The 13,550-nt window shown below is 43.4% G+C and overlaps 2 protein-coding genes across 4 annotated transcripts in view; one reads left to right on the top strand and one right to left on the bottom strand.

Moving 5' to 3' along the window:
• Positions 1-1,008: 1,008 nt before the first annotated feature.
• On the bottom strand, positions 1,009-3,351 carry eef1a1l3 (eukaryotic translation elongation factor 1 alpha 1, like 3). Its single transcript, XM_031850543.1, has 7 exons — positions 3,052-3,351; positions 2,782-2,961; positions 2,407-2,703; positions 2,181-2,331; positions 1,752-2,008; positions 1,417-1,651; positions 1,009-1,323 (listed from the first exon to the last, which is right to left on the bottom strand). Exons 1-7 carry the CDS (start codon positions 3,193-3,195, stop codon positions 1,217-1,219), a joined length of 1,371 nt encoding a protein of 456 aa, XP_031706403.1. The 5' UTR covers positions 3,196-3,351; the 3' UTR covers positions 1,009-1,216.
• Positions 3,352-4,419: 1,068 nt separating this feature from the next.
• Positions 4,420-13,550, top strand: part of fam49bb (family with sequence similarity 49 member Bb) — a 28,833-nt gene continuing 19,702 nt past the window's right edge. Inside the window, exons 1-2 of one of the 3 annotated variants that reach the window (XM_031850029.1) lie at positions 4,421-4,548; positions 11,712-11,803. The gene's annotated coding sequence lies outside the window, so the exon portion shown is untranslated. Of the gene's footprint in view, positions 4,549-11,711; positions 11,804-13,550 lie in introns of all 3 variants that reach the window. The other 2 variants (XM_031850032.1, XM_031850031.1) reach the window with 2 other exon arrangements.

The following is a 13,550-nucleotide window of genomic DNA, read 5'->3' as shown; positions in this document are numbered from 1 at the left end:
CCCCCCCCCCCCCCCCCCCCCCCCCCGATGAAAACATTAAATGTACTCCTTGTTCTTGCTTGCTTTGTGTGTACACGTATTATGGTTGTTTTACAGTATAGAAACCTGCTGCTACTGTGTGGTGGAATATCAAAGCCTGTGGTTCACTGTAGGTCACTGATTTACTCCTTGTTACACTGTTCACTGTATGTATGCAGCTCTGTTTGTGAACTCGACGCCATCGCCACAGTCCTTTGACCTTTTCTGTGCATGGTGTAACAATGACTGGAATTGAGTGGAGTGCTGCGTTCAATGACGCTCACCTCAGGGTTTGAAGAGCCACTATTAAGCAGGACTACGTAAACTAAAGTTATCCTGTTGAAGCCACTATTAACAAGTACAGGAAACTCAATAGGACGTCTCAGCAATAACTTGATTTTCTGAAAGGCTAGAATTTTCACATTAACCTTTGTTCACAATTCAGTGTCTTGTAAAAAAAAACCTCATGAGCTTGACATTTTTTTATTTTTAAGTCATGTAATATCATTCCATGTTACTGGATCCTGTACATTTCAAGGTTTGCCTGTGAACCAGAGATGTCTTTTAGAAGAATGGACTTTGTAAAAGGCTTGAGCCGATGCATTTTCACCCAGTCCTCACTGACTTGCAGTCCCCCCCCCCCCCATGTTAAGGAACAAACCCCATTGTATCATTAAAAGTGCTGTACTTAAATCAAAGCCTGCTCTCTTGCTTCATCCCTTTAACTTCTCCTTGCAAGTCAAACTCTTAAGAGTAGGGTGCATTTTTAAAGCGGCTTATACAAGTCAGTCTAGATAAAAGCCGTAGATATTGAAGAAGCATTCTGAGTGTCATACAATTTTAAGGTACTTTAGGCATCAATTGCCATCTTTGAGCTAAACCAAGTTTAAGTGGCTTCGCATTTCACCACGTGGAAAGCTTACTCTAGTTTTAATAAATAAACACACACCTTGCAGTGTTAGTTTAAGAACATTCAAGACAAAGTTTAGATAAAGTTCAAATAATTCTTTATTTGTTATCTCAACAAATTACAACCAAAGTTTACCATCCAGTTCTACTGAGTCTTTGGATTTATCAACACAGGAAAAATCACTTAAACATAAATATTGTGTCACAACACAAAAATAGCATTTCACCAAACAACTATTCACAATGCAGCCATACCAGGATTTACTGGTAAAAAAAAAAACGAAGCCATTTACACACTGGACTTCTTTTGGGCATGTTTTGACCCTTGGTCCTTCTGCACAGACTTGATGATGCCTACAGCGACTGTCTGCTTCAGGTCTCTTGCTGCGAACCGCCCTGAGGAGCACAAAAAAAGTTAACCGTTAAACACGGCACAAGTCAGATTTCTTGTACTTGAAGATATTAGACTTGGATGGATGGAGGTTGTACCTAAGGGAGGATACGTGAAGAAGCTCTCCACACACATGGGCTTGATGGGAACCAGTGTGACCGTAGCAGCGTCTCCAGACATCAGGGCCTGCGGACGGTCCTCCAGTTTGTTACCGGTGCGCCGGTCGATCTTCTCCTTCAGCTCAGTGAAGCGACAGGTCACATGGGCGGTGTGGCAGTCCAGGACAGGAGAGTAGCCGGCTTTGACCTTCCCTGGATGGTTCAGGATTATCACCTAAAGACAAAAAAAAAAAAAAAAAAAAAAAAGCAAAATCCCATCAGCACAGAGGGAAAGCTACACATTTCAGGTTAAATTTTCACTCAATTGAACCAACCTGAGCTTCAAAGCTGATGACGTCTGATGGAGGGTCCTGCTGGGCGTTGCCGGCTACATCCCCACGCCGCAGGTTCTTCACGGCCACGTTCTTAATGTTGAAGCCAACATTGTGTCCTGGCAGAGCCGTCTCCAGCCCCTGGTGGTGCATCTCGATGGACTTCACCTCAGCAGTGATCTTGGCCGGGGAGAACATCAGGGTCATGCCGGGTTTGAGGACACCACATTCAATCTTACCCACTGGCACGGTCCCTACTCCTGAAAGGACAAAGAAGAACGTTTTCAAGTCAACCCTTTAAAATAAAAATTTAAAAGTAATTTTATCAGTGGACAAATGTTGCTTTCCTTCCCCCACTCTAATCCCTCTGCTGCACCTGTACCTAGGGCCATTTAAAAATGATTAAACGGAACCTTGAGCAGGATTTCTAACCTCCAATCTTGTAGACATCCTGCAGAGGTAATCTTAGGGGCTTGCTGGTGGTGCGCACTGGTGGCTGAATGGAGTCCAGGACTTCTAGTAGAGTTCTCCCACTTGCGTTCCCTTCTCTTCGTCTGGATTTCCAGCCTTGGAACCAGGGCATCTGTAGAGAAAGACATTATTTTAGTTCAAAAGGTTTGCATGTACTCAGATATTTTTTAACTTAACCCATCTTTACCCTCTGAGTTGCAGTGATCATGTTCTCTCCAGTCCAGCCAGATATTGGAACGAAGGGCACAGTCGTGGCCTCGTAGCCGATCTTCTTGAGGAAGCCGTTCACACCTCGAACCACCTCGTCAAAGCGTTTCTGGCTGTAAGGGGGTTCAGTCAGATCCATCTTGTTCACACAGACTATGATCTGCTTGACCCCCAGAGTGTAAGCCAGCAAGGCATGCTCTCTGGTCTGACCGCTCCTTGACACACCAGCCTCATACTCTCCTTTAGCTGCAGAGACCACCAGGAGGGCAACATCAGCCTGAAAGGACAATGATGTAGGTGAAAATAAAACACATATTGAAGGATACATAAAGTGCTGAAATTCTACGCTGCTTACCTGCGACGTCCCGGTTATCATGTTTTTGATGAAGTCCCGGTGGCCAGGAGCATCAATGATGGTCATCGTGTATTTTTGAGTGTTAAATTTCAGCAGAGATATATCAATGGTGATTCCTCGCTCACGCTCAGCTTTCAGTTTGTCCAACACCCAGGCAAACTTGAAGGAACTCTTCCCCATCTGTGAAAGAATGTAAAACAAGTCTCACAACAGGTGTTGAAACATTTTGTGTAGCATTTTTACAGCAGGGTGTTTCCCCCTCTTCCTCACCTGTGCTGCAGCCTTCTCAAACTTCTCCAGTTTTCTCTGATCGATGCCACCACATTTGTAGACGAGGTGGCCGGTGGTGGTCGACTTGCCGCTGTCGACGTGACCGATAACCACCATGTTAATGTGAGTCTTCTCCTTCACCATGGCTGAATCCAAGTTTGCCGAACAAACAAAGTAACTGCAGTTTTCTGAGATGAACTAAATGCTTTCAACTTCTTCTGTTTAATGATTCTGGCCAGTGCCAGTGGCTTTATATGCTCCACGTGGCCACACAGACACTGATTGAAGGCAGGTGTGCTGCTTAATTAAGCTTAATTAGTGGAGTGGCCGATGCCTGTTTGGTAAAAACTGAATATTTGACACTGTTAAATATTAAAGTAACCTGAACACCAAAGTATTTAAATGCTGTAAAATAATTCCTCACAGATGTTATGTTTTTTGAACAGCAGCGAGAATGATATAAATTTAATCTTTAATCAATGTGCAGCAACAGGCAGTTACAGTCAGTTGATCCAACACACCTGGTTGTTAGATGAGATCATTATGATCTCAAATTACAACCAGGTGTGTCATTCAGTCTTTGAAGTAACGTCTCCGTAGAGAAATCCTGCCTGGCCACACAGCATGAAGGGAAAAGAAATATATAGATATTAAATATGTAGAGGTGACTATAAAATAGGAAGACAAGGAGCTAAATATAGATCCCACCTTCACCCATTGTGCTAAACAGTCAAAAACCTACAGTTTAGGAGAAGATGCCTTCTAAAAAATGTCTTACTTCATCTTCTTACAACAAATTACACACATGTAAATAAAATCCTTCTTTGAGGGAACAATTGTGGGTGAGTTCATAGTGAGATGGCAATAAAATGTACCAATGTTCACTAACTGTAAACTGGTGTATTTCTTTATTTGCTAAGGCCTATTTTCTCAAATGAAATATCTTTTTCCGCATTCAAGGCTTTTGAAAACTTCAGTTCCACTCATCCAGTGGTTTGAAGTGACTCACTCTGGGGTCAACGTGGAGGGTCAGATGCCACATTAGCGCCCCCTACAGCCTCTTTAAGGTTTACATGAGCTTTCTGCTCAAGGACACTTCGGTAGAGGGAATACACGTTGGACATACAACCTGTTATTATACTTAAAAGGCTTCAAGCGGTTAAAAGTCCTAATCAAAGCCGCTGTGAGAGATTTTTTACTAGGATATCTCAGTTGTAATCTGATGGAAGCAGACGTTGAATCATATCAACGGGTCACCTCTGAGCGGGCGGGTCTATCTTCAGTTAGAGTATGAAGGTGAACAACGCCCACCGCCGCGCTCAGAGGTGGAGCAAAACGAGCCCCCCTCTCGTTTGACGGCCACAGTGACGCTCAGTAACTAACCCGGAAACAGCGACCAGCAAATCGCTTTTCTTCTTCTTCTTTCAGTCCCGTACCGCTGGCTTTCTAGCGTGGTATCCAGACGTCGACTCCAGTGTTTTCTCCACGAGCATCAAGGTAAAAACAGAGGAAATATACTACAAAATACCACTTTATGTCGCATTTTCTCTGTCTTCTCAACTAACCACCTTTGCTGCCCACCGGTTGCCATTCAGTCTGGCTTGTTTTGAGTGTTACATTAAAATTAGTTATGAATCATAAAACGTGTCCGGCGGAAATCCGACCCACGCATTGCAAAGTTACTATAAAATAGAAATACAATGGTAGAGAATGTGTGTTTTGTGTTTTTAAGTTTCATCCCCGATGCTCCGTTAACTTCCCCTTTTCAGAACAAGGTCTGAAGGTGGACGTTAGGCTGCACCGATAGGTTTTCCCTTTATTTGACCAGAGACGGCGGCTGTTTACTAAGCTTTATCAGCTGTGTTTGACATCGACCACTCTGCAGAGACAGGTGATGTATTCAGGTATAAACTAGCCTCTGGCTCGGATCAACACCGCTCTCTTTACATGCACCATCATGCACCATTAAATGAAGACATTAATGCACACACACTGACAGCTGGTTAGAGCTGGTTTGTCTTTAATGATTTTTATTCTGATCAATGCATGATAATAATAATTTTAAAAAATGTCACAGGTGTCTAAACTGTGGTCCTGGTTGTAGCAGAACCATAATGTAAAATAACTTTCTGAATTTAAACTCTTAAATTCAATAAAAGTACACAAGTACTATCAGATAATTTACTTAAGTAATGCAATATTGCTGCTTGTCTCATTTTAACAGTTGTATATACTGTTGGGTAGTTTAATGTACTATATAGTAATGAATCAGGTAGGTCATTTTTAAATCTGACGCTGCAAAATGCAAGTAAATAGATGTAGTGTCACAAAAAAAGCAATATTTCCCTCTTAAATGTAGTATAAAGTTGCATTAAATGGAAAAATCCAAGAACTCGTTCTTAAAAGTTGTACTTGATCTGGGACCTACTAGAGTCCAATGTTTAAAAAAAAAAAAAGTTTTCTCTTTGCATCAGTAGTCTGCACAAACCTACCCTAGCATGGAAGTGTTGTCTTTCCGCCCAGTCTCTTCAAAGGTTGTGAAAGTGGAAGTGAAACATCCCAGAAAGCCGGATTTGATGGTGTGTTAGGCAAGTGCAGCTCTGTTGTGTTTGTGATGCAACGTCTACATTAAATTAGTCTCAAAAGTCTCACGGTCCCCGCTTGGGCCCGTTTGGAGAGTTCAGACCGAGGTGTACTGGGACCTTTTACGTCTTAATGACACTAAAGAAAAGTAAGCTGGACAGGCATGCATCTTTAGGATGTTTTTAGGGGAGAAAAGACTCCTGGTGTTTTCCTGTTAAAGGTATGCTGCACTTTTACACGTCAGGAAACCTTGATTTGTGAAAAGCTCCGTCTGTCTTGAGGAACCCAGGATTGCGGTGAGAGATAACATGCCTCCAGGTTATTTGAGTTGTCCCTCTTTTGCAATATGTCTTCCTTATATCTGCCGCTGCACATTTTGAAAGAAGGAAGTATCGCCTTTCTCTGTGTTCTTTAACGGATGGACATGCATGTCTGCTCTCATAGTTTCGAGTATGTGCAGACTTGCACATGTGCTCTGGAAAATCCAGGTAGGACTGCGAGACGTGGTGCGACTTGTCTCGTACTCTTTCTGCAGTGGTGTGAGGAGATGGGAGCATGATGGATGTTAGTGCAACAAGCATGGGAATATGGCTCATTTGGCACAACGTATTCCCTCATGAATCCCCATCTCATGCAGGTAGAGGCTTGAACCTTTTATGAAATTAAACATGTATTTGGATACTGCATCATTTGTCATGCAAAGCAAACATTAGAAGCCCTCCGGATTAGGAGAAGATTCTTTTTTTCATCCTTTACATGTCACTATTTAGTCATAATCTGTCTGTAATCTTGTCATAAAGCTTTTGACTCCCAGTCTTTTTCCTGCGTGAGGATGTTGTTGACATTAGATAAGACTTTTGTCAATGCCTTACACCAATGTTTGCTTTATGAGTGCTTAAATAACAATCGGGGGCCGAGATGTGTTGAATCCGTTTTAAAGCGGTCTCTCATTGTGCGAATGTAATGAACCCTGAGGAAGCTGTACAGTAGATGAGGGTAGCATGGGCTGATAGCATCAGGGCGAGAGTCACTGTAACAGTAATTCATGTAAATAATTTAGCGGTTTTCCAGGAGTCCTCCCAATGAGTGACCTTTTAAGGGCAAAGCTGCTCTGATGGTTTCATGCCACAGACTTGCAAACAGATTTAACAGTTCTCTCATTAAGGAATATTCTTGACTTCGTTGTAATGTCAGAGTCGCCAAGGGGTCCAGACACCCCCTCCCTTGAACACACCCAGCGTGGCTGAGCTGCCGGCTGCAGGTTGGGTTACTGCAGTTATTCTCGGTATGAGGTTCACTGTCGTCTCCTGCTGACAGTCTGACTATTTATTGTACTTCCGGCAGCAAGTGGATGCACTTATGCTAAAACATCTCATGTAGTTGAGTCATTGTTGTAACGTCAACGATGATTGAACAACTTTATTCCTTTTCCCCTTTTTATTATGTGCTCATGTAGGTTGCAGCACTTGTGCAATGCAGCACAATCCACAGCAGCTTCAGGAGACGACCACAGACTCGAACCAACACCTCTCTGACACGGGGCCCCGGCCAAAAACCATGTTTTCAGATTTAGAAATCTGTCTGCGTCACATTGTTAGCGTTGTTGCGTCCACACACACTGCAGGCAGCACGCTAGGTCAGGTGCTGCTGTCTGAGCTTCATGCACAACAGAGCTGTATTGATCCCTTTCTGTGGCATTCTGCTGTTTGTTCACTTATTTGGATTAACTTCCTCCAAGTGTTTTTAGCCCGGTCAGCGTTCTGCTCTTACGCCATCATCATGACTTGGAGATTTAATGGCTTAAGCATTGTTTCTTAAACGCTTAGTGTTGTTGTTCATACATTTTTCTTGCAATACTTTGTTTGGTGGTGTGGAAATATTGCCATTTGACAATGAATACCTGAGTCAGCGTTTTCATGTACTTGTCTGTGCTATAGGAGTAATCTCTGTGCCTCTTGACTGCACGCACACACTCCCTCTTCCATTGCTACTGCATGTCTGCTCTTGTTCATAAAGCAAATCATAGTTGAGATGATGACATGACGTGAATCACTCGCTGGGAAAGGCTGACTGTGCCCCCCCAAGTAGGCCGGCCCGTTCCTTCACACGGCTGAATTATTAGAGAGCAGATATCACAAACTACGTCTTGATTTAATTTGCAAGTCACCGTTTACCCTAAAAAGTTGTCCCTGGTGTTAATGACTGCATCAGTGTTTATTGACCCGATGAAGTGTCTCTGCGGTTGAGTCCACTAACAGATTTTGTTGGTTAACGCACATGCTGACAGCCTTGCTGTTTAGCAGAGAAAGATGGTCTGGCAGTGGAGGTCCTAGCTGTGGTGGTTTGTGTTTGCAGCCTTTGGCGGTGGCAAGTCGTATACTTTTGATGTGTGTGTGTGTGAGTCAGTGTGTGTGAGTCAGTGTGTGTGAGTCAGTGTGTGCCAATTTCTGATCTGCAGCAATGGCTGTGCTGGTAGACTTGAGCATTCCTCTCAACGAATCTCACATCCGTCCTGTGATGTTGGCTTATCTGAAGCCCTAAGCATGCACATAAGAAGAAGAAGAGAGAGAGAGTCTCTTTTTATTTTTTTCCTCCAACAGGATGCTTTCATTTGTGGCTTCCCATATGCAGCGGCAGCAGCAGCATCGTCGGGAGTGAATGTGGTACAAAAGCAAAGTGGACTTTGCATAGAAATTCTCAACATAATGCTATGAATAACCCACTCGAAAGTAAAACAAGCTGTCACTTTGTGTGCCCCCCCACACCTTTCTCACACACACAGGAAACCCCCTCCAGGCTCAAATCAGAGAGAATATACAGTACAGATCAGAGATCTTAACAGCAGTTAAGCAATTATTTGATTGTTCTCGCATCAAATCACTGAAACATGGTGGCGTGTTTTGTTATAGTGTGTTAACCCAGGCAGGCATGAGATCCTCATGTCAGTGGACACACAGCAGGGTGTTTCCACAGATGGCAGATCAGCATGCTAGAAATTCAGCCTTTGCATGAAACTGTTGCTGCGCTGCCCCCGCACCAAACCGCCGTCTTCACGTGGTGTTATAACTGTAAAAAAAAACGTGTCCTACTTTTTTTTTTTTTTTTTTTTTTTTTTTTACCCAACTGCCTTTGCATTCATTAAATCATGTCTAAACTGTGGAATGGATGTATGAAAGTATGTAGTTACATGTATTATGATATTTATCATAGTCAAACCTGTAGAAACCTGGACCAAAGGAGAAGAACATACCCACAAACACTCATTATTTTTATTTAAAATGTTATAACATCCCTTGCTCTGTAGTTGCCCGGCATGGTGTGACCCGTTTGTGAACCCAGGTGAGAGTCGTGAGCCCTCAACAAGTCGTCTGTTGTGACATTCCAGTTGGAGGATCTCCGTGTAACCGATCTGTGGAGGGTTTCTCTGAATGGTGAGGCTCGGCTGTGCTCCGTGGGTTCGATGGAGATCCATCCTCGGATCTCAGCTCACCGGTAGAGACGGGAGGGGGAGGGGGAGGGGGGGATACAAGTTGTCATGGCAACTTGAGTTTCAATGGAAGTTTCATTTGGTGGTGTTGAAACACAGCAAGCTCTGATTTCTATCCCAGTGTCACTTGCTTCAGTCCACCCCGTTTACACCACTGAGGTTCGCCTAAATAAACCGGTGATTGGGCGGATTTCTGTGTGTGTGTGTGAGACACATGCACCACATACAGTATGGATCCTATTAATTCTACGGTGGCCTGCTTTAAAATCAGCACACACACGGTGTGCAGCAGGCCCACACATGTTGGCCCATAGTTATTGACCCCTTCATGTGGCGGACTTAATTAAAACCAAACGGATGTACTCTGTATGTTGACGTATTGCTGCGACAAACTGAAGATGTGAGAGCACAAGATTTTAACGCGTCTTTGCTCCTTCTTAATAGCAGCGTCCTTGAGATGTTGCACCCTCGTAAAACACTTCTTGTACACAAAAACAATCAAGTCCATTTCTGGTATGTAGCTACCGGAATGACAAATATAAAACGGAGAAATAAGCCTTTGAAGCAGCAGGAAGCGAGCGTTCGGTTCAGAGAGAGTTGCACTGAGCAGTGTTTGTTTCATTGCCTCTGATCATGTGGGAATAAAGCAATATCCCACCAGTTGTGTTGGTAAGCAAGAACATGCTGTGAGGAGTTTACTGAAGTTTTGTTGTGTGATTTTTAAGGATATTGAAATTCAGATCCACTACCTCCTCTCCTCTTTTTATTTAAATGACTAGTTTAAAGTCTTTGCTGAAGACAAAGAACTCGTCATGTGACGAGTGGATGCCTCGTTGCACGTAGTGCCACTTTAGTGTGATCTCATTGCGTGGGTCTTTTTCCCCACAGCGGCACCGAGGTGGATGACGGTGTTCCGATAAACAGAGAAGCCACAAACCTGATGTTTGCCACAGCCGTGTTTAATAATTAAATAAAACCTTTGATTTAAGATCCTGGAGAGGAATTACTCACAGCGTTTTCCTCACTTTTTGTAGAGATGTGGAGCTAAAATAATCAGCATGTTGGCGCCAGCGTTGAGCTCAAAGTGCAGCTCACAGAGCCGCTAACATGGCTGTAAGATCTTGTTTGAATAAGCAAAAGCACCTCGTTGGGTATTCTTATTTTCTCTTCCTCCAATTGTGAATGTTTGTGTATGTTTAGACCACATTGTAAAAAGTGTTGTTTTCTTTTCTTTGACAGATAAAGTATGAAATGCTGAAAAAAAACCCCAAATTATAATCTTTCCATGAATGTCCAACCTTTTTCCACTACGGAAACAATCCCCTTGTTATTTGTAATGCTCGTGACTCCATCATTCTGATAATCCTGCCCTTGTATGTCGAGTTAATTTCCTGGTGAACCGCACCACGTCCTTTAGTTTCCTCTTGAAGTGCTAATGCACCGTAACCTCATGTGCTTATTCGAGGGAGGATTTGGCCTAATGTTGTGGCCCCCAGCTGTAGGCCTGATTCATAGCTGACTCCCATGATGCCCTGCCACAGATGTCACCCAGAATGTCAGCTGTAATGGATTTAGGAGCAAGTTGTGGTCAGTTTGCATGAAGGAAGTGCTCCGTCAGAACGAGTTATAAGAAGAATATTTTAGGGGCTCTTGTTATTCTTAGAATATAGTCTACTCCTCACTTTCTTCTCTTGAGTTTGCCCTTCTCACGGCGTCTTGTTTGCGTCCCCTATCGTCTCTTCCTCAGCTCTCACTGTTCTTGTGGGTTTAAAGTTTCAGGCTTTGAAGTCAGATCACAATCGTGCGTGACCAACACTTGCAACACCTGCATTTGTATGCAGCCCGGTGAAGGCAGCAGAGCCTTTGGTACTAACGGTCTCACAGTCTACTGAGCTTGTTCTCTCAATCAGGGCATGTGAGCGACTTGTAACAACGAGCTTGTGGCGCACAGAGACTGTGTCAAACTGAGCCGAGTCTTCGGCTAGAAGCTAGATGTTTTTAGATAATAATGTTTCTTATACCTTCTCAAAATCTTAAGCTTTCCTTGGATTAAAGGACGTAAACGTGAGCTGGATTTGAGTCATTGTGTTGTAGAGTTCTGACAGGAAGAAAAACCTGAAATGAATCAGAGGAAGTGTTGCACAATAGGAAGTGGTGTGTGTGTGTGTGTGGTTTTTTTAATTTTTTTTTATGTGCACCTATTTGTTCCATGTTTTATAAAAACACTGCAATCAGCCCATGTTTCACAAGGAAGGTAGGACTCAAGAACAGCCCTGTTGTTGCATACTTCACATGATACCTGCAGTTCCCCTTTTTGTGTGATGTTACTGAGTCTCCCCCGAGTTTAAAAGGGAACCTACAATAAGATGCTCAAAAGGAAGCAGTCTGTCGGGTACTTTAGACAAACGAGAGGAAATGTTTTCAGTGGATTTGTGTGTTTTTAAGAAAGAAGCATTTTGTCTCCATTTTTGCGTAATAATGCCACAGTTTGACTTTTAACGGTTGCAAAAGACCCTGAAATGTGCTCTTTTTTTCCCCCTCCGGTCTGAGATTGTCATCCGTGTTTTGCTCCTGTCGACTCGTGTTTCAGAGGCTGACCTCTGGTGGAGGACTGTGACCCGGGGCCACCTGCCAGGCTGGGCTTCCCTGCTCCTGACCGACCGTCTCACAGCTCCACTGCTGGTAAGACCTTCGGTGTATTGAATGTCATTAAATGGTGAAAAATCGGAAGATATCTGATTTACAAAAAATGTGAACCTATCCTTTAGTTCCCCATTCCAAGTCCATAAGCTGCATGTCTGCATTATATTCACAGACTATTGTTTCATTCTCCACTCCAGATTACCATCTACACGTCTGTATTTATATCCATTCAAGGCTGTCACTTAGATCTGATCCTAATTTGAATCAAGGCAACGTTTGAAAGAGGTTGTTGAGAATAACGAGGCTAAATACCGTTCGTATACGCTACGTCTGCATTTCTCCTGTTGTTTCACACTAATGTGAGTCATAGTGCACACTGAAGAACTTTGACTCAACTGCCGCTATTCATTCAGTAACCTTGCTTTCTTTCCACTGGTGGTGTTTTCCATGCAAGTGTGGGCTCAGCATAGGTAGGACGAAAAAAAACACAGTTTATGGAATATTTAAATATAGTTTGCATGAATTGCACTCTAATTTTGCCGCTGTACGATATGCACACAGCTCCTTCTGTATTCAGATTGACTAGAAAAATAGATACAGGTCACATTTTTAACTAGGACACTGTCGGCTTTAGTCTGAATGTAACACTGCATTGCTCTCTGTGGACATTGTGCCCCAGCTGGCGTAGAGTCAAACCTTGGCAGAACTGCCCATCCTGTGTCTCTTAAACTCCTTCAGTCTGAAGGGAAACAACGAAAAAATTCATCGTAAAACCTTTAAAAATCCCTTCAAGACAGATTCTCGTCAGGTTGTTGTGTTGAGGAAAAAGACACTCACTCCATGTTAATAAAATCAAGACTTTATTGTCACTCGTCTCCAGATCTGATGTTTTAAACGCGACCAAAAGAACCGCAGGAGTAGCTTTGGTGCACCGATACAGAGTAGACGTGTCATTATGTAAGAACGCCCGTGGTATACCTATTATAGTCTTAATGTAGCCTGCTGTGGGTGGATGTGTAATGTTTGCTCAGGAAATGAATTGCATTGTGGGCCATAGAAAGGAGTTGAGTAATGTAGGTGCTCCCAGCTTCCTGTGTTTATGTAACTACAGGGCACAGGGTCACCGCTCGGCTCTGACGCGAGACCACGCTCGAGCACATTTGACTTGTTTTCGTTTAATAGTCGGTTACATTGTGGCGTTCGACGTTTAGTGGTTTTACTCTCATTACAGACAGTATATTTAAACAATGTGTAGTTTTCCTGCACATTTTTATTTGATGTTTCACATTAAAAGGATTGTTGTTGTTGTCTTTATTCACCTCCCATCATTTCCCCCCCCCCCTTGCTTGTCTAGCCATCCCTGTTGTATTTTCCTCCGCGTCTCCTTGGAGATTGTTACCATGACACACGTGGCTATCATTCTGAGCTCTGGTGCTGGAATGTTGTGCCGTTTTGACAGCTTGTGTGTGTGTGTGTGTGTGTGTGTGTGTGAATGCCAAGCTGCCGTGTTGTCCTAGTAAGATGCAAATCTATTCACAAATATAGCCTGACTGGCTATTTCAGTTAGCACGCAGTCCACAACCCCGTGGCAGTAGATGTGCTGCATTACAAATGGAGCTGAGTTTTGTGTGAATACACACAGGATGGATTAGGCACGCTAAGCCAGGGGCAGGTGTGGTACAGTAGCCTGAGGTGAAGCTTTTCTTGTCTCTCTCGTGGCTGTGATCATAACTGGGTCAATACTGCCCCCGCTGGTGAAGCCTGGTACTGTTATACCTGTGCAGAT

The sequence above is a fragment of the Anarrhichthys ocellatus genome, unplaced genomic scaffold (genome assembly GCF_004355925.1).
Source record: "Anarrhichthys ocellatus isolate YVR2014 unplaced genomic scaffold, GSC_Weel_1.0 scaffold10, whole genome shotgun sequence".
NCBI lineage: Eukaryota > Metazoa > Chordata > Actinopteri > Perciformes > Anarhichadidae > Anarrhichthys > Anarrhichthys ocellatus.
Note: the sequence above shows the minus strand (reverse complement) of the source record. Positions and strands in the feature narration are given on the sequence as shown.